The sequence below is a fragment of the Rousettus aegyptiacus genome, unplaced genomic scaffold (assembly GCF_014176215.1).
Source record: "Rousettus aegyptiacus isolate mRouAeg1 unplaced genomic scaffold, mRouAeg1.p scaffold_m13_p_7, whole genome shotgun sequence".
Lineage (NCBI taxonomy): Eukaryota > Metazoa > Chordata > Mammalia > Chiroptera > Pteropodidae > Rousettus > Rousettus aegyptiacus.
The window spans coordinates 64,977,752-65,001,642 of record NW_023416310.1 but is presented as its reverse complement, the minus strand read 5'-3'; the positions used below and the strand labels follow the sequence as shown (position 1 = coordinate 65,001,642).

Sequence of the window (23,891 nt, the reverse complement as noted above, 5' to 3'; positions counted from 1 at the left end):
ATTAAAAGTACCCAAAAAAGTATGAAAATAAAATACGTTTCACTTTAACACTTTATCCATAGGTATTGCCTTCAAAGGTTAATATAGCCAGTGTCTAAAATGTTTCTGTTGTTTTATTTTCATTGAGAACAGGTTGCTGAAAATTAGGTCCACTCAGCAAAGCTGGAAGAGCACAAAGCTGTCTAAACTACCCATGATGTCAAAATAGAGCAAGTGATGAGCATAAAGAATTATCTTCTGTATTATACAATTTTGTTTCTTCCTTGGAAATGAGGGGGAATTTTTGTGTGACTGTGCCTAAATAAAGATACTATAATCATTGTTTCATTCCTTTTGATCTTCAACTATTGTCCTTTGGTAATATTTAGCACATTTATTAGTGGATTTTATACTAACTTTTGAAACTCTGTTTGAGGGTAGGTAGGGAATAACTTTAATAGAAATAAAACATTACTTATCAGCTCAAATGGATTGTTATTTAGTTTTTAATATTTTGGGTAAGGTAAATTATTTCCCTTTATCTTCTTTTTATTATAGAATGAATGGAATGAAAAACAATTTCACTTAGTATCTTTTGCACTGGTTTTAAATATGATTGGTCATTTGTTATTCAACAAAATTATAAAATATAATGTCTGTGATGAGAGTATTCTCTTTTATACTTTATTATAATGTGGATGATGTGTTTCTATGGATGCACGTGCCCAAGTAGGTTGAAATAAAAACTTATGGTGATGGAATGAGTAAAAATAATGATTCAGGTAATGTGCTTGAAAGGATGGCACATCTGAAGTATTATGTTTGCCAGAAACTGTAGTTCCCATCAATTAATCACTTTTACATGTCAAATATTTCCAACTCTGTAGTTTTTCTTTAATGTGTTTCTTGCCCCTGGCTCTGCCTTCAACCCATGTCTCAGAATCCTGGGATGCCCACACTTTCTGGTTCCAATAATGTGTTCCTTCCAAGTACTCCATAGGATACTGGGCATAGAGTAGATTCTAAGCAAATAGATGAATAAAAAGAATTTTCTCTTTATTTAGTTATAAGTGATGTTTTATAAAGATTCTGAATGCAATGTCATATTCACTACCAATTTTTTTTATAAAGCAAAGAAAATATGGGACATTACATCATGTAAAATTATTTAATTTTATATTTTAAAAATTACCCTGTAAATTTAGTTTATGTTTAATAACAAAGAGATGTATTATTTGATGATTTTAGACAATTACAATTTTTAAAAAAGGAATTCTAGCTTCTTGAACGCAACTTTTATACTTAATGTTGAACACTGAGTTAACTTCACTTTGTCTATGAATCACAGAGGTAAGACCTTTTTGGAAAAGGTGCTTTAGTTTGAACACTTTAGGCTGCCTTTCTTTATTGGATCAAATTCTTAGATAATTTTTCAGCTCATTAGTTCACTCTGCTTTTGTAAACACAGCTCCAGTTAGTTCTATTATATGACTGGTGAGAAAGCATTTAAAATTCTAAAATGAATACAAACCATTACATACATATATACACACACATACATATATATATATTTAGCTCCAGAAAAGGAGCAAAATAATATTTAATGACCAACCTCATGAAAGTTATGTAGACACCAAATGTGAAAATTGATGGCTTCTTCCCTTTAGGATTTATTTTTACTTTCTGCTTTCTTCTGCATTTAAAAATTCACTATATACTTCTTGTAGTGGTGATTTGTCCATTACTTGAGATTGATTTATACATAAAAGTGCCACAAAATATCTCTTTAACTCTAAATCGTCCTCATTAACAAATATCTAAAATTGAGCGGGTTTTGTTTTTCTAGTTTTACTATCAGGAGGTGCAGTTTGTCCCTCATTAACCTTAATTGGTTCTACAGAGCTATCTCACTTTACAAAGAGCTCAATTACACTTCCAATACTAATTTAGATAACAAGCCAAGACATTACTTCTTTAATTATGAATCATAAATTTATAAGTTTTAAAGATAAAAATCTACTGTTCTTCCTGTCACTTTCTGCTTAATGACATTTTCGATTTATTGCTTTAGGGTTGCCCAATAGTGATGTTTTCCATGCTCCGGGTATTCTTCTCAATGCATATAGTAGTGGTAAACACATTTAAAGAAACCCAGGGCTCCTCTGGAAAGATAGATTATATTTTTCTATCACCTTGCACACAAAACAATCACTATACAATATTTTTTGTGTTTGCTTTCCCTATGCTCAGAATAATACATGCCATGACTAAAAGAAAGACAAATTGCATATTCAGCAAATGATATAGTTAAGAATATGAAAGAAAGGGTTTATCATCACATGGAGAAATGATTTTAATCCATTGCACCATTCACTGGTATGACAGTGAATTATTCTTATAGCTTTAGGGCAGTAACTAAACTAGACTCATCAGTGCATTAGCAAATAGGGTCTGGATCAAGATGACCCAATTTCCTTGGTTCCTTCATATCTACTTCCTTTTATTTTTTTTAATAATAAAGATATTCTGCCCCCTGTTCTTTGGGGTTTTATTCATTTCTGAATATTTAGTGAGTTAAAATCAGATAAGGGTGAGAAATATCGATGAGAAAGAAAGCTGTTACTTTCATAGGTGCTTCCTTCTAGCTTGACTTATATTTGTACAGTACCACTTTTATATGAATTTTTTGTTTTCAAGAATATTAGTTTTTTAAATATATTTTTCATGTGCTGCAAACCATCCTTCCAGAACTAGCCTGCTACAGAGCTCTGTTTGAGAAAGCAGTATTTTATTTAGATGGGGTTATTATAAATTATCTTCAGTTCCAGACCCTTCTGGACTGGAGTCAACGCCGAGGAAGGCCTCTTTATTGGTGAAAGTTGAGCTGAGAGTTACACTCTGTCGAGGCTTCACGGGTGCGAGTTCATCTAATTTAATATTTTCATTTCTGACTAGAATTGTCTTATCCATGTTTTCTTCACTGTGCCTTGCAATAACAGCATCAAATACATCTAATTTTGGTGGCAAGGTTCCACTTTCAAATAGATATTTGGCTAGATAAGAGATGCCAATGTTGGATAAAAATGAGGCAATCATGGCGAGTGTTTTAAATGGGAATCTCTGATTATATATACCATTCTTATCAGAGTAATAACCAGGATAAAAGATCAAGGGCTGAAGGTACAGATATGGCTCCCCTCCAGTTATTCTCAGGAAAAGACCAAAAACATAACCTGCCACAGCTCCATATGTATTGGTTCCCTTGATGAAGAGCACACAAAGCAGCTGCGGAAAGATGATGATGTAAACGAGGTCTGAGCTGAGGTACCAGAGCCCATACACGGTCTTTGTTAGCAAGGCCATAGCTGTTGCAGAAGCTCCAAACACAAACACTGTGATTCGCATGACCCAAACGATTTCCTTGTCTGATGCCTGCAAGAATTCACCACAGTGTCAGCTTTTCACATAAGGCGTTGGCTCTTTTAGGTAAGGAATGAGATGCATTTCTGTGCTTTAAAGTTAGTTGAAAAAATTCTGTTGGTTCAATGGCTCAATCTATGGGCAAAACCAACCTAAACTACGATGTATGAAACAAGCAATCTAGGTGGCCTCTCTGGTGGGCCTTAGAGTTTCTGAGTACCACATGCAGGAAACATAGGCCACCTGTGCCTTTCCCTGAATGTACAGGGCAGAGGTAAGACAAACTAATGTGCTGTCATAGAGGAATGATAACGCAAGGAGCAAGAGTCACTTACTTCATATATTAACAATAGTTCTTATGTGGCAATGAGGAGGCATGGCTCATCCTTGCTTCCTCTTTCCATAGAAGCCCTATCACCTTTAAGGCTAACCACCTTAAAAAACAAGTGAAGCTGTTTTATTAACTGTGATTTAGGAAACCTAGAAAAAGACAAAGCCTTAGTCAAAGAAGAAGGTGGAGACGGGCTGTGGGCCCCTTGGTGACCACAATAGCATGATTCTGTACCTACTCAAATCAATAAGGAATCAAATTGAGAAACAATTTTTGGACAAAGGTGGACTAGAGAATTAAGAGAAGAGTGGGACTGTGATTAACACAAATACCCACAAAATAATTTACTCATATTCTGCTTCCACTAGGGTTCTCAAGTTTCTTATGATATTTAATTAAACTCAGTATCTCTAATGTATTTTCGGTTTCAGTACTCTTTCAATAGAAAGACGAGAGTTTAAATTATGGCACCATGACTGTATCTCTTGGGAAATAGTTACATTAATTTGTTCCTTTCAGTATTAACATGAATGATAACATGCATTAAAAACATTCATGTACAGCATAAAATAAATTTATTATTAAACCTCGCATGCTAAATCAAAGTAGGGTCAAATTTTAATATAGAATATTAATAAGGATATAATACTACATAGACAATAAATATGATGACAACAACTAATAATTTCACACATAAAAAAGTGTTCTTACATTTTGTCTGAATGAAAGCTGGTATATGTTCCGAGCAAACATAGAACTTGCTGACAAGATAGAAGAATCTGCTGATGACATAACAGCAGCAGAAACTGCACCAAGACCAAAGAAAGAAATGTACACAGGGCAGAGATATTGCAGAACAATTGGTAAAATCATGTCTGCTTTTTCATTACTCTTGGGATCTGGTAGCCCATATGCAGTCTGGTTCCAGTCTGTTGAATAGAAATAAAAAATTTAACAACAATCAAAGAGCCATATGTTCTTTATCAAATTGGAGCCATCCTATTTACTAAGTGTTTTTAAAATAAATTCAGAATGTATAAATTAGTCTAATTAAATGAGAAATCCATGTACTGGTCAAGAGAAGTGGTTTTACATGTCCTGGCCACTGCTGGGTTTTGGTTATACCTAGTCTTATTCACAAGACCTATACAGAAAATGGTGGTTTATCTATTTATCTATCTATCATCTATCTATCTATCTATCTATCTATCTATCTATCTATCTATCATCTATCATCTATCTATCTATATCTATCTATCTATCTATCTATCTATCTATCTATCTATCTATCTATCTATCTATCATCTATATCTATCTATCATTATATCTATCTATCTATCTATCTATCTATCTATCTATCTATCATCTATCTATCTATCTATCATCTATCTGTCATCTGCTAATCTTCTGCAATGGTGGCATTCCATTGTACAAGATTATAGAAAACAAATATTATTAAACTGAGCATAGATATTTTTTACCATTCGGAGCTGTGAGAGGACACTCAATGTTTCATTCCTTGGTCCTTAGCTATATATGTATAAGTGGATAAAGACCCAGTGGGACTATTCCCACCCATATTCTTCCCAATATAAATTTGGTTTTGGAGCTTTCTCAGCATTACTTTTCTCCCACCTAAATTCCTTCTTGCATCAACTTTCACTTACTAGAAATAGGAGACATAATAAATAAAAAACAGTCCCTTTTTATTGAATAAAAAGTGCAGGTATGAGGCTGAAATTTTCAGTTTTTTGGACTCTAGTAAAAGGACTTGAAATGTAAATTTATCTCTGAATAGATAAGTCTTTTATTGTTTGGTTACACAGTAGTACCCCCTTATCTGTTGTTTTGCTTTCTGCAGTTTTAATTACTCATGGTCAATCACAGTCTGAAAATATAAAATAAAAAGTTCTAGAAATAATTTATAACTTTTAAATTGCATGCCATTCTGAGTAATGTGATACAATCTAACACCATCCTGCTCCATCTTGCCCAGCAAATGAATCATCCCTTTGTCCACCATTTCCACGCTATATTCGCTCCCTGCCCATTAGTTACTTAGCCATCTCAGTTATCAGATCCGTAGTCTATCAGGTCCTAGTGCTTCTGTTCGAGCCACCCTTATAATAGCTTAATATTATGTCACAGTGCTTATGTCAGTCACCTCACTTCATCTCATCACATAGGCATTGTGTCATCACAAATCACAAGAAGGGTGAATACAGTAAAAAGATATTTTGAGAAAGACCATATTCATATAACTTTTAAGATAATATATTGTTATAATTGTTCTTTTATTATTAATTATTATTGTTAAAATATCACCGTGCCTGATTTATAAATTAAACTTTATCATGGGTATGTGAGTACAGAAAAAAAAGATAGTATATATAGCAGGTCCTTGAATGATGTCATTTTGTTCAACATTACTTTGTTATAAAGTCGATGAGATGCCATAGGAAACTAACTCTTGTTTACATCACTTAGCCTATAGTAAAACTGGTTTCGTTATACACTGTTTTGTTTAAAGTCATAGAACCTATGGGCAACATTAAGTGAGGACTTATTGTGTAAGGTTTGTTACTATCTATAAACTCAGGCATCTACTAGGGGTCTTGGATGTTATCTCCCATGGATAAGGGGAGGGCTAATATGCTGACATGTGCTGAAGAATACAATAGGATGTTTAAATGTATATTAGTATAGCTCCTTTTTTATTTGTTGAACTTCTTTAATTCCATAGTTATAGGATCAAATAGAAGTGCTTTTCCTTGGATCTTACCATTTTTTTCTTCCCCCATTTTTCATTAAAACTGTTCAAAACCATGCTTTGATGAAGCCAGTTTTATAGTATTAACTGAGATATTATGGTACCAGAAATAACAACCAAGAAAATGCACCTAATCCAAGAAAAAAATAAGCTCCACTTTCCCCCCCGCCCCCAGTTTGTTATCCTATGGCACACATATACACTAATGGCAACATCTGTTTTTTGTCTGTGATATGTCATCTTTTATTCAAAGGCACACAATCACCTTTATCAGCCATATTTTTAAGTGTTTATGTCATTGATGGACAACTGGAATGGAGAGTGCACAATATAAACCATAGTTACCCTTTTAAAAATTAAATCATTCAATACATAGCTCTACTAATTGAAAATCGAAGTAGCCATATGAGTATTATTCTGGGACATCTTTATAAAACACAACAGAGTGAAAGTTAAACTTCTTTAATCTGTTTTAATTACTTTTACCTAGAAGATTCCTTTAAATTTGGGTTAATGTAATGTATTTTCATAAAATACTCTTGAAATCTATATAGCATGAGAACATAAGGTTCAGGAATAACTAATATGTTCAACTGAAGATTTAAAAAATGCTGTAGATAGAAGCTAACTGGGAGATAAGCACTTTATAATGCTCTTTTTACCAATTTTGAGTAAGTTATTCTCTAAGTGACTTAACCCTTAGTTTATCTTTACCTACAGACTTATTGATGATTTCTCTAAGAAGGAAAACTTTTAATTAGCAAACTATTGAAAATGTAAAGAAAGAATCTCAAGTTTAAACCGGTCCTTAGATGGTCATGATAATGGCAGGTACAAGTGTAAGCCAGTGACTGTCAACTCTGTCTGCACTTTGACTCATCAAGGGGCCTTTAAGAAAAACAAATGCTTGTTTCTGGCTCTATCTTAGATTATTAAAATGAAATCCCTGTGAGGTAAGATAGAAACAAGTATATTTTAAAGAGTCCTTTCCCTCCCTAGATAATGCTAATGTGCACCCTGATTGAGAACCACTGCTAACAGGATTACATATACACAATTGATAAATCTACCAACGTGGGGGATAGGTGCTTACAATGTTTTATTGGTAGGGTGAACAATCAAAAATATTTGGAGGCCACAAATATATAATGCAATTTGTTGACTGCTATAACAAAGGTGTGTGTGTGTGTGTGTGTGTGTGTGTGTGTGTGTGTGTGTAACCTGATGAGAAACATAACCTGATGAGAAACAATTAACTATGTAGAGGTAGGAGGAAAAGTGGAAGAGGGAGGGCAGATGAACGGTAATTGGTCAATTCGGACTGAGTCAATTAATGAAGCTGCAAGAGTTACCTGTTGATGCTCCAATGGCCCCAATGAGTATGGCTGGTAGAGCCATCACAAGGCATCCAAAAGCTGCCAGGAAGGATAGCACTTGAGCATAAGTGGCTGAGGATGAAGAGAGGACCCTCTGGAAGTAGGCTTGCCATGGGATTCCACCCAGCATCTGCGTGGGACCCACAAGGACTCAGAATAAATTGGAAACAAATAGCATATATTAGGTATTTTTTTAAATGAGATTTTTTACATTCACATTCGGAAGTATAGAAAATGGTCCTACATGCCACATATCTCCATAGCTATTGTTATGTTATTGTTGTATTTTAAATTGTGCAGAATTTCTCCAAGTTCTTTGTAATTACATAAGACTTTTTTTTCTTTTCCTTAATTTACCTACTTTAAGCTGCTTTACAATTACCCAGATACCTGGTGTTCTCATCTTGAAGTCCTAACCATCACAAAATTGTCTTAGAAAAATTAAGATTTTGAAAGTGTGGAGTTTCATGTGAATCAATATAACCCAATGAATATTTCTTCACTCTAAGTATGTGCAAAGCAATGTAATGGCTGTCAGAGCAGAAAGATAAGAAATGGTTCTTGCTCTGGTGTTCACTGTCCACTGGGAGAGTCAACGTATTACAGTGTTGTCCAAAATGGTATGTGCAGACTGCTCAATATCATAGCGAATAAAAAAAAATATTAGAAATTCTATTTATGCTCATTTTTACCTCATACCTGAATGTTATATTGTTGTTTTTATTAAATTATTTGCATAGTGTGTTAGTATAGTAAATATAAGCAATTTTTAATTATATGTACATATATCGAAGGGATGCTTAAAATTCATATTGATACTATACAATCAAAAAAAGTTTGGAGACGCTGAACTATAATGTAATTTATTGCATCCTATGAAGAGCTACATATGGAAACAAAAGTTAAAAGCAATTACTTATTTTGGTGTAACAGAGGGTGGTAAAAAGGTATCAGGAAGGACAACTGCCTAGTAATCAGGAAAACCTACAGGAATGACATTTTGAATTGTTCCTTAAGTACTGAAAGGGTAGAGTACCTGGGAGATAATCTGATAGAAAGAAAGAGAAAAAAACGAATGAGGCAGCTATGAGACCACTTGGTATTTGGTATAACTAGAAGTCAGGGTGCGTGGAAATGGCTAGAGAGGAGGCTGGGAAAATAACTTCCCTTGATTACTGCCACATTCTCCTGATTTGCATAGAGTTGGTGATAAATATACATATACACACATACATAATACATACATACTTACACATACACACATATGCACACATATATATTATGTGAATGAGTGAATTGATGAATGAGCTTCCCATATCACAATGTATGGAAGTTGATTCTTTAATTGCCTGTCTCTCTCACTGGACTCTGAATTCTGGGATATCTATCTTGCTTATATTATCACATCTGTGACAATCAGAGTGTCTGGCACATATTGTTTCCAGAACAATATTGTTCTTATAAAAGCTATCATACATGTTTAAAAGAAAAAAGGCAGAAATTCTAAAATTCATTATCCCATGCCTCAAGTCTATATTCTTCCCAAACTGCCTTTTGTTTTGCAACTTGTAAATCAATATATCATTAAACTTTTCCATGTCAATGAACATCAATAATATCAATGAGTATATGAATCGATATATAATAATTTACATACCAATTTCCCTGGACAGTTAGGTCATTATAAGTTTATAAGTAGGGGAAAATTTGATCTTTACTGGCAAACAGATGCTCTGATGGCAAGGGAAAAAATGAGCTTAAAGGAGTGAGATGTGTGTGGACTGCCTTCAGGCAGACCAGGGAGGGGCTATCACAATACGCTGGATGAAGAAAGCTGTCAGCCTAATCTAGTGCTAATATAGAGACAGTAAGCAGGTTCAGGGTAGGATTGAAAGATACGTTGAAGATATCATGACCAGGAGGTGATAATTGAGAGATCATGATGAGAGAGAACTGGAAGATCAAAGACCAAATATTGCTGAAATATTTTAAGTCTCATTCTATAATTCATTCATTCATTCATTCATTCATTCAATATCTATTATGTTAACTTATTTTACAATTTGAAAAATAAACATGACAGTCATATAATTTTTTGAGCTGGAAGAAACTTTAGCTATCATTAGATACAATGCTTTATTTTGAAGATTAATAAGTTTGAGGACTCACGTGTGGTTTAGGAGAAAAATCTTTGGGATCTTGATTCATTGTTTCAATTTCTTGCTCAGACAATGGTGTAATATCTACAAATTGCCTAACTTTCCTGAGTCTCATTGTCTCCTTCGTATAATCATAAATATACCTGCCATACAGGTATAATTATATATACATGTACTATTTAATTCCTTTCTCCATTGAATTCATAATTATAAACCATTCAAGACAAATTGTGACCAATACATTTCTTAACAGTCCTTGGGAAAGAAGCTCCCTGTGCCAACACAGGACACATTTGGTTTTATGTTTTCCTAACTTATTACCAGGAAATTCTTTACTGAGAGGCACATCTAATTTTAGTGCTAAACCTCAGCAAAGTGCCACAAACACAAAGTGAAATCACAAAATATTGTGAACCCTCTAAAGAGGAAACAAAAATAAACAATTTCTTTTTATTTTTCATAAAAATTCATCTATTTCTTACTTTAAAATCAAAAACAGTGTTTTATTGTTATACCTAACCCCCTTAATTAACAAAATCACAAAATCTGGAATTCCTTTGGTACTCCCTATTCCTTCAACCTGTGATCTGCCTCTATTTCTTCTGTTCCCACTTCTCACTGGCAGCACCTTTCCTCCAAAGTTCGGCACACTCCCAAGCTGCCTCTGACTGCCCAAGGCTTCTTTCCTGAGGACTCCCTTCACAACTTATCTCACACTTAAAACCTCTGGCACCACTAATTTACTTACAGACTGAATGTGTTACTCATTTCAGAAGTTGGTTTTTAATGCCTTAATTCAAAATGCAAATTAAAACCTTTAGATGGCTTCATTCTAAGATTGGGAGAGGTATCTTGGTGTAGGGCACGGTGTTCCTTCATGTATTGTACAACAGAAATGAAAACACATCACACATAACCCCATGGATATTACCCTTTTAAGGCCTCCCTTGCTCTCCACTTTAACACAAGTCAGTTACCACAGTCTGCAAGTGTCTCCATCCTCCCAATAGAAAGTAGTCAATTCAGAAATGCACATGAGTCGGTAGGTAAAATTTACATATAAACATTAAAATCTTGAACATGCATTTGATTTTAGGAAAAATTAGACTGTATTCTTCAAGACATCACTTACCAACAACAGAAAACTATCAAGCCAAGTGTAGACTTCATATGATTCAATGGTCCCCAGCCAAGGCTCCTGGTATTTGGCATGCACAGCAGTAAACCCAATGTCCGTAACTGCAGGATGCGACAGAGCAAAAGGGACGCTGATCCACTGTAACCAAAAAGTGACATTAGAGTATTAGGCAATGATTTTTAACTGTTTACTATATGCAAGATTTAGGCATCTAGTTTTTATTCCTTTCATAGACCACATAGCTCAGTAGTTCCTCTTGTTCAGAAAGACAAGAACCTGGAATCATGTTCTCTGTGGGATGTCATAAAATACTGATTTAGAAAAGTTATAACAACATTGGTCTATTTCTATGTTTAGCAATATTTATAGCAATTACATCAACTACAGGAGCAGTCGTCAGAAACCTTTGAGAAAAAAACAGTAAATTTGAGAACATTATATATATTTATATATAAACTTTTTGTTTTCTTTAAATTAAAAAAAAAGATATCCATTCATTAAAGCACAAAGAAAAATTTGATTGAGGAATGAAAGAAACCTTCAAGGGTGAGCTCAGTACAAATAGGTAGAAGAAGAAGGAAGTAAAGGGACAGATGGTCTAGGTTAAGCAAGACAAAGAATAGAATATATGTTTGTGTGTGTGTGTGTGTGTGCGCGCGTGTATGGATGCGTGTGCATGCACATGTGTACACATCTATTGGGTGAGAAGGTGTGCTTGTATGGGAGTGGCTTAGGGAAACAGGAGAGATAAAAATAGATATATGGAGAGACCCTCAAATTGTAAGCTAAGAGATTTGTATTTTGTTTTCTAGGCAACAAGGAGCTCATGGAATTTCTTCTGAACTTTAAAATGATTTTAGTAGAATTTCTTCTCCATTTTAGTATCATAGATATGAATAATGAGTTTAGAAAAAAGGGAGGGGTCAGGAAGAGCAGAAGGTGGCACTATATAACCCAGATAAAGGCCTGAAGTGGAGTAATGATATTGGACATGGAAAAATATTGGTACTAAATAGGATTATGATGAGAAAGTCAATGGCCTTTAGATTACAGTAAGAAGAAAGGGGTCAAGGAGAAGAAAAACTACCATATCAACCTCAAGTTTACAGTTGTTGAGCTCCAATGATGATGAGAAAATGGACATAATTAGAGAATTGAGACGAGGAGATGGTTTACAGTACAAATTGATTATTTAATTATATACACATGTATCACAATTTGAAGCTTAAAAAACAACAACAAAAAAACATATTTGGTCTTTTATTCAGCCAATTCAAAAGGTCCTTAAGCAGTAACCAACAAAACTTGATTCCTTATCAATTAAGTTACATTATGTAGCAGAGAACCACTGAAACATTTATCCGTACATATATTTGCCTTATAATCTTTACACTAGCACATTTGATTTATGCACCTATGTGTTTTAAGTTCTGGTCTCATGCAAAGCAATACATTGTAAATAAATATATTCATCCTCTGGAATTGTGTGTTTTAGAATACTAAGTGCATCATTTATGAGAGCTGTCATTATCAAATTAACTGTATCTCCAACATCCTCAACAGAGATCTATTTCTGGAAATTTATCATGATGCTATGGAAAACACAGAATTTCAGCACTGACCACTTGCTTTTGGAAATTTAAAAATAATTTAAAAAATAGAAGTTCTTGAACAAATTAAATATTTTTGAATTCAACTAAAATATAAGTGAATGAAATTCCATGAAATGCAAATAAAATGTCTAGGAGAAAAAGAGAACTATAATCATTGCTAGTATATGTAAATTTATGGCTCAACTGTAATTCTAATTGTAGTCAGTTTTTAAAAACTTTCCTTCTGTATATAATTAGAGATACTAGATAGCAAAAAACAAAATGAACAAAATGGATATGAAATTCATTCCTCGTGTTTCACTTCTAAGTGTTTTGTATAAACATTAAAATAGAGTGAAAAGCTTCTCATAATGAGAAAAAAGCAAGAAAAAAAAAAAAGTACAATCAAGGGTGCTTTGACAATGCATGGAAAAATGAGACACGATCCGAAGTCTCAGCTTGCTCTGTCCATAGCCTTTGCAAAGGACCTTGCCCCTAAGGGATACACAACTGAGGCAGTGTACATGTACAAATCCTGTATAGAGCACAGAGTGGACACACTTGTTTTTTTTATACTCCTGATATGTCTTAGGTGTTGGATATTTTTACCTGTATAATTCAATCCACATTTTAAGATGTGAGCTTACAAAGGCTAAACATTGACTGAAATGTGTTCATGACATATAAGAGTGCTTTTCATGTAATACTAATACTCATGTCTTTTAATTATTTAGTACTTTTTGATGAACGAAACACAAATATATTTCCTAATTTAATCTGAGACTTACAAGCAATAAATAAATATTTTAGTGTTTTGTATAATTCACCTTTTTCTTTATTTTTAGACCTCAATAATGATGATTAATATTGAAACCCACAGTACATCCAATGAGAGAATTTCTATGCCTACGGGCAGTATTATAGATTAACCAATACTGATAAAAGAGAAGGATAAGAGAGTAAAACAGATTAGAACCAAGGGTTAGATTTTAACTTTAAGAAAAGTGTGTTGCCTTCAAAACTCAAGGATGATCATACATAAATTTCCATCAAATGTAGCCTCAAAGAATTAAACTGAGAACACAATTTTTTCGATAAAATCTAACAAAACAACTAGAGTTTTTAATTCAATTTATTCATAAAGAAATTTAATATTTCATAATATATGACACTGTGAATTACTCATGATGAAAAATAACATTTCTGTTAGTTTTTGCTGAGTTAGCATAAAATACCACATTTATCTTTCACAAATGAAGAAAGGAAAGGAAGGAAGTCAGGGAGAGAGAGAGAGGGAGAGAAGAAAGAAAAATTTGTGAATGGCTCCACTTACCAGTCCTATGAAAATGCAAAAGAGCTGAACTACATCTGTGTAGGCCACAGAGTAGAGACCGCCCACCAGGGTGTACAGAATGGCAATGAGCGCAGAGACAATGACAGAAGCATGAACATCAATGTCAATAATCACGCTGATGGTGGCTCCTGGAAGAAAGCAAACAAGAGAATGACTATGGTCGAGGTACTCAAATGGATTTCACCTCATATGCAAACACATATTGTAAGTTCGGTGACAGCAAATATTTTCCCCTGTGCCATACGAAATGTATTGGATTATAACAGGTAACTTTTCATATTGAAAAATTTAAATTTTGGTAAATTTAATATGCATACATGTATATGTATGAATATTTATGTATACATATATTTTTTTTCTTTCTGAAATTAGTGCTTTGCTAACTTATTATATGGGGACACCTGAAAATGATGATATGATTACAGAATTCCATAAAATATACTAAATTTAAACTGCTATAAGAACTTGCATTAATTTCATCAACTATCTATCTACTCTGATTTAATTAAATATATACAATATATTTCCTCATATCTATGATAAAAATAAGGTTTTATGATAAGCATAATCAACACTTTCCACATTTGCAATTAACATTCACCCTCTATTTTGCATTAACTCTGACCCCTGCTAGTTTTTATTAAATGGTATAAGATACCAAGATTTGAGACAAATTTGTAGGATAAAGTAATACAATTGGTAAACTGTACTATTAACTTTTTCTCTTTCAACTTTGCAAAAAATCATTTTTATTTTATTTAATTAGTGGAGCATTCCAGTCCTGCTCGTAGGACACCAATTTATTGAAGATCCTTGGATTGTAACATTATAATTTTAAGTAATTTTCGTCATCAAAATTTGAACCTATCTTACAAATCAAATTTATGCGTTTTTTTTTTTTTTTTTTTTACTTTATGACTTGATTTATTGTGTTTGTTGGTGTTTATATTTCCAGTGAATATATTATGATATGGTCAGTTGGACCACTGTGGTTCTTGGACTGCCAGTTCAGAATTCACTTATTGCTTTAGAAATCCTTTCCCTATCATTCTCAAAAACTATAAAGTTTATAGTTCATAATATTTAAAAACAGCAATTACAGCAATGCTAACATACATGCAAAGAAATTGGATTTTTGGTATTATTAATTGAATTTTTATATTCTACTACCCCTTAATTATGTGCTGATAGTGTATGCAACCCACCAGAGATAAAAATTTGATATAGCAAAGAGAAACATGAGACATTTTGACCTAAGATAATAATAGTATAAAATATTTTTCAAAAATTTTAAATAGTTTTTTGGCTTTGGTAACAAAATTAAATTACTTTCTTGAGTAAAAACCAATTAATAAAAGGAAAATTCTAGTAAGATATTGGAGGATGAAGACAAAAGGTCAATTATTTATAACTGACTAGATAATTGATTGAGTTGTTGTATAGATATTTAACAAGTTATTATTTTTTTCTGAAATTTTCACACATTAAAACTTTAGTTGCAACTCATGGCAGTTTTTCTTTTGGTCTAGTTTTCCACATTAATAACAATATTTCTAAGTTGTATCCCATAAATTATGAAAAGTCTAATTATTACCCTGTCTCTTTTCAGTGCTGTCTGTATGTTATAGAAATAGATCATTGGACTAGGATCCTAAATATTTGGGATACTATTAGATGTTGCCATTTGGTTATAACTTAGCGGTTTTAAAGAAACTACCTACATTTTATTGCTATTAAAATTGGGATAAATTTTTTCTCTAAAATATTTTCTAAATTTCATCATCCGTAGTGCATAAAATCAATTTTATGCTTTGAGATCTGATGTGAAATATTAGTTTACTCAAGCAGCCATAAAAATAAATATACTGTAAAGTTATAAAAAGATCACCGAATTTGAGCAGTCACAAATGTAAATACTATACATATTTTTTAAAAGTTGTAAGGATGCTGTCCATTTATACCAAGAAGGTAGTTTAAGATTCTCCTAAGTTTCAGTGGTGAACTACGCACATTCACAGTAAGGTGGTAATAGATTTTATATTTGTCTATTCTTAAGTATCTCAAGTTATTTCTAATAAACGTTAGAAGTATATCCAACTATTATTTTTGAATATAGGTGTTAATTTAAAAATAGAAACACATTTTCTTTATCAGAGTACATATTTCAAGCAATAGCAGTAATCTTTACATATGTGCCATTGGATGTGTGTGTAGATTAACATATTTTACATATATGTTGACAGACGTAGATATACACACACACATACATACACACAAAAATAACTGATTGCAACAAACTTCAGAGTTTAGCTATTATGTTTTATATTTCCAAAAATCTTAGAAATATTAATTTATTAATTCCAATCTTTCTTCAAGGCCCTAATACATAAATTGATCTTTATTTGATGAAAGTAAATATTATGTATTCTGTTAGATATTCAGCCCACTCCTTTTGGATACATCAGCAGGCAGTTTTTTCTTAAAACCCAAATTTTCTGGTGTTGAAATTAATGACAAATAAACTACCATTGCTTCTTAGCTAATGAGAGCAAGGTGGGTGGGAGGTTTATTTTTACACATAATTTTATTAGAACATAAGTACAGTGATAGTTGTGAAATATTGTTATTTATCACAAGAAAAGTGAATCAATTTTCAGAGTTATTAGTGTATCTAACAACTATCAAATTTTCTTCTACATGACATTCCTTTATTTTACAGTTGGAGACCAAGAAAATAAGATAAGAGTGCATAGGAGTTTGAGAGAGAAAGGAGTGAAAGGTAGTATAAACTAATACATGATATTATAGAGGCCAGATCTGATGATATTATTAAAACATGAAGACAAATTTGTAGTCTAGAATATGTAACATAGAAACAAATGTATCTTATCTTACTTTTGTTTTGACCACTTAAAGTCTGGTTGTAGATTTAAGCCCTTTATTTCCATTCGTAAGAACAGATGGAGAGTATAGTATATGAATGCCTGGAAGTCAAATATTGACATAGCTCATAGAAGAAGGTTGTAAAACTTCCAACTGTGTTGATTTTCAAGAAGGAACTCAGTACTTAGTAGGATGATTTAGATTCCCTCTTGATCAAAAGGTAGGGTATTGAGCCTGAAGCTCTCCTAGGATTCCACTGAAATCTCTTGTTTTGTAAATCTAGTAAGTGAGCTGAGAATCCAAGGGCCAAGGATAGGTTATCCTTAGCATTAATTGATCTTGGTAGTAAGTTAGACCCTAAGTTCATTTTCTAGACGTCTAAACATATCTACAATCCAATACTTTAGGATGTAATGCAATTATACTGAAAAAGGAAATAACACTTTCTTTTTCATTTTTGAAAAAGTGTAGTCATAGATTATTCATTCATGATTGTATTACAAAAGTTAACACAAAACAAATCCCTTCAAGAAATTTATGATCTTTTTTGTGAGGTTGAATTGGGCATGAATTAGAGAAACAGGCACTTGATCACATGAAGTATTAAGTTCAATAAAACAAAACTCCTGATGTCAAAGGAAGCATGTAGGAAAGGCACCCAGCGACTTCAGGGTGACTACTTTGAGGAAGTGTTATCTATATGATCAGAAAGACACTTCCAAGTTGCTAAGCAGTGAGAAAGGAAAGAGGGGAGATGAGTCCAAAGCAGAGAGCACCTAGGCTTGCAAAGTGTTAGAGGCAAGAGAGGAGGACTACAGTTCTAGAAGAAAGAAGGAGAGGAATGATGAGAGGAGATAAGCAAAGGCTACGTCTTGAGAAGCCTATGAGCTTGGGTTAAAAAGTTTAGTTTAAGCAGGAAAGAGATGTGATCAGATTTGTATGGTGAAAGGAAGACTGGCTACTGTGTGCAGACTATAGGGGCAGAACTGTAAGCAGAGTGATGGTTACATTAATCTAGGTGATGGAGGCTGGTTGTGGCCTGACTGGTGGCTGAATAAAGTAAAGTTGTGTAGCTGACATGCAACCAACCAGACAGATGAAGCCAGAGCAATGTTCCATTAGTCCTTACCTAAGGCAGAGAAAATAGCTGCAGCCCAGAACATCTCTCCCATGAGTGCAGGAATAAATAGGAGCCCGCCCATGCGTTTCCCATAGATCTGCTGGAATGGGTCTAACATGGTCACATAGCCCTTGGAACGCATAGGTTTTGCAAAGAACAGACCACCTGAAAGAAATGGCACAAGTGATCATGAAAAAATAAAAAATTCATAAAGTAAGTCCTTGCCAACCTTGTTTTCTACTATAATTTCTCAATGAAAATTAATGTTTTGGAATGCTTATATGTGTTGAGGACCCAATCTAAAATATTCTGTGAATACAGAGCCAAGAAATAGCAACCAAATGCAGATTTCTTAATACGTCATCATCGTGTGCATCCAAAGGACAGTGAATGCTATCTGAGACATGTGGATTGAAAAAATGGACCGGCACAGAACTCAATAAAATGCCTTGATATATTTGTGTCACCCAGCATAGCAAGCAATCCTATATTTTGATTTAATCACAAAATTTAATAAAAGTATTTTAAGTGCAAAAATAAGTTAGAAACTCTATGTTATATAATATTCTTCACTTTTTATTAGTTTGATTTACAAAAAGAAATTTAGATATAATTGAAGTTGATTCATTTTTAATGATATATTCACACTATTTTAAAAAGAAACAGCATTATGTTAAGAAATTCACTGTTCTGATAGCCATAATATCAAGGTGTTCTTTTTTCCATATTCCATAATCAAAAGATTGAATAATGTAAGCATTAGCATTACCAACTTCTAGTAACATCTAATTAGAAATTTATAGTAACATTTTCCCACAATAATTACTTATATTCCTATTCTTTATGGTTTACTGAGTGGTTCACTGAAGTTGTTAAAACTTTTACTTACCTAAAATCAGACTAAGAGAATATCCAATCGGTGCTTGTGCCCAAGCTAGACCATAATCTGGTACATATACTGCTTCAGCTGTCCCATTGATGTAACCTCCTCCAACCCAAGTGGCTGAAATAGAATAAAAAGTGAGGGAAAGACACACTCATACTTGTTATACCCTAAATATGCTCAGTCTAACACAGTGGCAGTGGCCTCATGTGACTACTGAGTACCTGAAATGTGACTAATCTGAATGAGATAGATGTTTCATGAGTATAAAATACACATTGGTTTTCAAAGACTTAGTATGGAAAACTAAATGTAATGTCAATAATTTTTTGACTATGTGGTGAAATAAATCATTTTCAATATATTGAGTTATATACATCCTATTATCTATATTAATTCATTTATTTTTCTATGTTTTCTAAAGTGGTTTGTAGAATATTTAACATTTATGTCTCACATTATATTTCTATTTACACGGTTGCCCCACATGTTTTCTAAACCCATTTAATCATCATCACTTTTAAATCGTATTATTAAATCACAGAGTCTGAGATCCTATATAATATATTTAATGGCTATTTCTATTTGCAATAAAACTACAACTTCCCGCCCGCCCCCCCCCCCCAGCCTCTCCAACATGGGTCAAGGGTCTTTATTTCAAGGTACTTCTGTTTTAATTGTATCGATCTTTTCACACTACTGTCCTCAAGGAGTGGGATGTGTGTGTGTGTGTGTCTGTGTGTGTCTGTGTGTCTGTGTGTATGTCTGTGTGTGTGTGCGCGCCGCGCATATGCCTGTGTTGTTGTGGGTGTGTATTTTTTTTTTTTAGTAGAGTCACTTTGAACCATAACTAAGTTGTACTTACTACCTTAAATTGTTAAGGAATTAAAAGGAGTAGAGAGATGACACTTATTCCAAGGTGTCCTAAAATGAGTTCAAATGACCTTTTCCTTCTTCCACCCCTCCACCTCTCACCTCCCCACCCACCCTCACCCCCCACTCTTCTACACTTGGGGCACAGATTAGCATTCAAAAGAATTTAAATTGTTGACTCCATATTTAATGAAGAGATCAAATAAGTGGATATGGAGAATCCATATCCACTTGCAATTATTTATTCTAATCTGGGTATTTTAGTAAGATATTTCATATTCATAGAGAATAATAAGAAATATTAGTTACTATTTAATAATAAAATTTCTGCAGCATAATAACTGAAGAGGATGGTCGAGGAACAAAAAAAATACCACATTTTGCTTAAACAAGTTTGGGAATGAACTACAAACTGTACTATTTCTCTGAGAAGACAATATAATATTTGATACTTGCTGAAAAACTAAAGTTAATGAAGTATACTACTCTGCAGTATATATCCTTTTAATAGTATAGTCACAATATTTAAAATAATTCCTATGTAGAATTTGTGTAAAATTATGAGGAACATATGCTGGCAAGAATCTTATCAGATATGAGACTGAATTCTAAGCTGTATTGTTCAATGTGACTCTGAAAAATTCTCTAAAATCTCACAGTTAGAATGTAAATAAAAAAATTTAAATTATATATATAAAGCTATAAAAGGCAAGTATTTCTATTGTATTCATGCCAAAATCTATCTGGCTTTTAATCCAAAGACAAAGCAAAGAAGAGAAAATGTTTTGGGGTTAATACTATTTTTCAAAGGTTAACATAGAAAGACCTCCCTGCAAAGGAATTCTAAATATATTTAAATGGGAAGTTTATATACAAAATCTTAACGTGGACAAATATGTATTTAGAAACCACTCTCATTTTCATCGTAACTTTTACATGGATGTGAACAAATAAGAAATGCTATTTTTTTTTTTCATTTTAAACCCTGCTGAAAAAGGGTTTCCCCTCCTCACCTCACCCAGTGTGTAACTAGGACCTCAAGAAATGAATTCTCATAGGCACTGAGAATTTATCTTCCATATTTCTGCTAAGGAACTGGAACTGCTGAAAACACACCAATGACATTTCATTGCATTAGGTAAATGGTCTGATGGTCTTACAAGCAGAAAGCCTATTAGTGATCATTTTTCACTATGTAGGTCTTTGTTTCCATTGTCCAAAAAGAAAAATGGTTCCTGAATTATCACAAATATTATATAGAAGTGAAGATTTAGTTAACTTGTTATGATGAAAATCCCTCCATTTTCATCTAGCTAAGTCTCTTCTACGCCAGAATTTGCTCCGCATATTTGTATATTTCAGGTCAGATTCATAAGCGAGAACAAGAAATTTTAAACTGTACATTTTTATTTTCAGTCTTTATTCTTGATCGATTATGTGCTATGATTCTGACAAGGTTTAGATAAAATGGTTCAGACTTTAAATGAATTATGATATTGACCAAGGCTCTTTTCAATTGTGAGAGGAAAAAAAAAGTTTAAAAAGTGGGCTAGAATATGACATTTTATAAGAAACATTATAATTAAATTTTTCTATATAATTTAACAACCTATTAGATTGAAGAAATTACTCTAAATGACAAAAAGAACAAATTCTGAAATATTGTCTTTATGGACATAATAAATAAAATGTTTAGAGTAATAGAACATAATAATTTATAATGAACAAAATACTTTTATATAAAACAGCTCATTTATTCTTTTCAATATTTTTTAGTGAAATCAATCACCTTTGTTGTTTTATTTGGTTTTTTTTTCTCATTTTCTTTGTAATAAGAGAAATATGAGAGAAATCTAATCACAATGTTTTAATCCACATCAGATACCAGTATCAGATTTGAATCTTAGGGAAAAGAAGACATGCTATAATAAAAAAGGAAAATGAAGATATAAAGTTGTGCACAATGTTCATCAATAGGTAGATAATAAGAGAAAAAGTATCGGAAAATCTATGCCAATATTTCAGTAAATTTATCTTCAGGTGGTAAGTTTATGGATGATTCTTACTCTGTGTTTTTATATTTATGCAATTTTGTATATTAGTGATCATAGAAAACATTTTGCATAATACAATTTGTTCCATATATGTATGTAAAAAAAGAGAAAGAGGGTAAAAAAAAGACCTTTTTACAACTGTGCATCTTTATTAGAAAAAAAAAGAAAAAAGAAAGAAACCAGCTAGAGGGCTGCATGGGGTACTTTGTGGAGAGGCCCTGGGCGTGGCTGCTGGAAGACCTGGGTTTGGCTCTGCCTCTGGTCTTTGTTAGCCTGTGGAGCTCTGTGTTTTCACTTAATCTCAGACCCCATTCACAGTGCTCGAATATTAAGATCTTCATAGAAACCAAATGGAGCCATGTACAGTTGGCCACGAGTTAAAAACACAAAATATGAATATCTGAAAGATAAAATCGATAGTCCACAAATTATTCTAGAATATTATAGGTTTCAGATAGCCAAACAGGGATACAGTTTTCACAGATTGGTGTGATAAAGTGTTTCATATAGGGAGTGAATCATTTTAAATAGCACTTCAGGACTGAACCTGGGCATCATTTGGATATGATTTCTAATGGGATACTTTCCAATGAGCACTCAGAGTTCCTGTTTTTATGAGTTATGCTGCTGATGTTTAAAAACCTAATAAGACTCCCTAATGAACAGTGTATTGTTAGTAAATATATATCAAATAATATTAAAGATGTGATTTTAAATTGCTGTTTTTCTGAAATATTTTCCACGATCCAAAAGAATATAAAAGAGAAAAAAGTCACTGCTTAACTAGAACCACTTCTGAGCAAAGGAGAGAATATGTGTTCCTCTTAGCACAGAGAAGGTTCAAATGGAATAGAGCTGCAGATGGTGGCAGAAGGATTCCAGTTAGGACACACCTAGATCTTTTTCTGTTTATATCAAGTTTCCTGGAAATGTTTTCTTTCAGTGCTGTGGATTCTTAACGTGTGCTTGTCTTTGTGTAAGGAAATTAGTTTATTAAATGGGAAAATTAGGTTTCAAAACAGGGCATCAATCAATTTGGAATTGTGTTGTCCTAAAATTGATTTATTGTTTAAAACCATCATAATTAGCATTCATCATATTTACCATTTAAGACAACTCAAAGTCACAACTTCATGCCTGCATTAACAAACAAGATGAGACATTGACTTAATCACATTAATTAACAGATACATAACTTGTAAGACTAAGACACTTTTGTACTTTCCTCTGCCTCTTTGTTGCTACTGTTTTCACCCACTAAACAACCCAGAGAGCTCGGATTTGTTTCATTGATACTCTGTCCAGTGGTTGGTTTATTATAAAATCATTTGTTCAAGTACTACTGAGTTGAACCATTTTACTTTTGTTTTAAATAAATGTAAAATTATTTAAAATATGCATAAGTAATGAAAAATCCTTAAAAGACAAAGAGTAACATTTGCTTTGTTACTCTGAAAAGCCAAGGAGGAGTGGGCAGCTGAACCTACCTGTCATGGTAAATCCACCCACCAGCAGACCAATGTCTCGGCCACCAACTATTATGGCCTCACTGCGCTCTTCTGTGCTGCCACTATTTTTGGTTCTCCAGGCAGCCCATATTCCAACCAGCAATATTAGAAGGTAGAACACGATAATAGCTATCAGTCCTTCCACATGAAAAGCCATTTTTATCTAGGGATCTGGAATCTTCCACAGATGGCTACTTCATTAAGATTTCTGAAAATACAGCAATGCATTATAAACTAGCCAACCATACATAGGCAGCCAGGAATAAACCAGCTGGCTCATGAGAGATCCTGTGCCACTTAAAGAAAATGTACATTGAAATTGCATGTTATACTTGCAGTTACCAACAAGTGTTCATTTTATTATTCTATTTAATAATGTAACATTATTTTGAGCATTCATTAAACAAACAAATACAAAGAAAAAGCTTTTTAACAAGTGTAATCATAATCA

General features: G+C 33.0%; 1 protein-coding gene across 1 annotated transcript; it reads right to left on the bottom strand.

Annotated features, from left to right (window-relative positions):
- Window positions 1–2,626: 2,626 nt before the first annotated feature.
- On the bottom strand, window positions 2,627–23,644 carry SLC5A7 (solute carrier family 5 member 7). The gene is made up of 8 exons (XM_016123293.2): window positions 23,420–23,644; window positions 19,012–19,125; window positions 18,132–18,287; window positions 14,099–14,247; window positions 11,168–11,311; window positions 7,853–8,006; window positions 4,442–4,659; window positions 2,627–3,411 (listed from the first exon to the last, which is right to left on the bottom strand). The coding sequence occupies exons 1-8, from the start codon at window positions 23,595–23,597 to the stop codon at window positions 2,785–2,787; spliced, it is 1,740 nt and encodes a 579-aa protein (XP_015978779.2). The 5' UTR covers window positions 23,598–23,644; the 3' UTR covers window positions 2,627–2,784.
- Window positions 23,645–23,891: the final 247 nt, after the last annotated feature.

Excerpts from the sequence above, each read along its gene's own strand:
- SLC5A7 (XM_016123293.2), bottom strand. The coding sequence starts at position 23,597 with ATGGCTTTTCATGTGGAAGGACTGATAGCTATTATCGTGTTCTACCTT. Across the intron at positions 14,248-18,131 it reads AGCTATTTTCTCTGCCTTAG|GAGCCACCATCAGCGTGATT; the intron begins GTAAGGACTAAT and ends GCTTTCTTCCAG. Across the intron at positions 4,660-7,852 it reads GGCCATTGGAGCATCAACAG|ACTGGAACCAGACTGCATAT; the intron begins GTAACTCTTGCA and ends TCTATTCAACAG.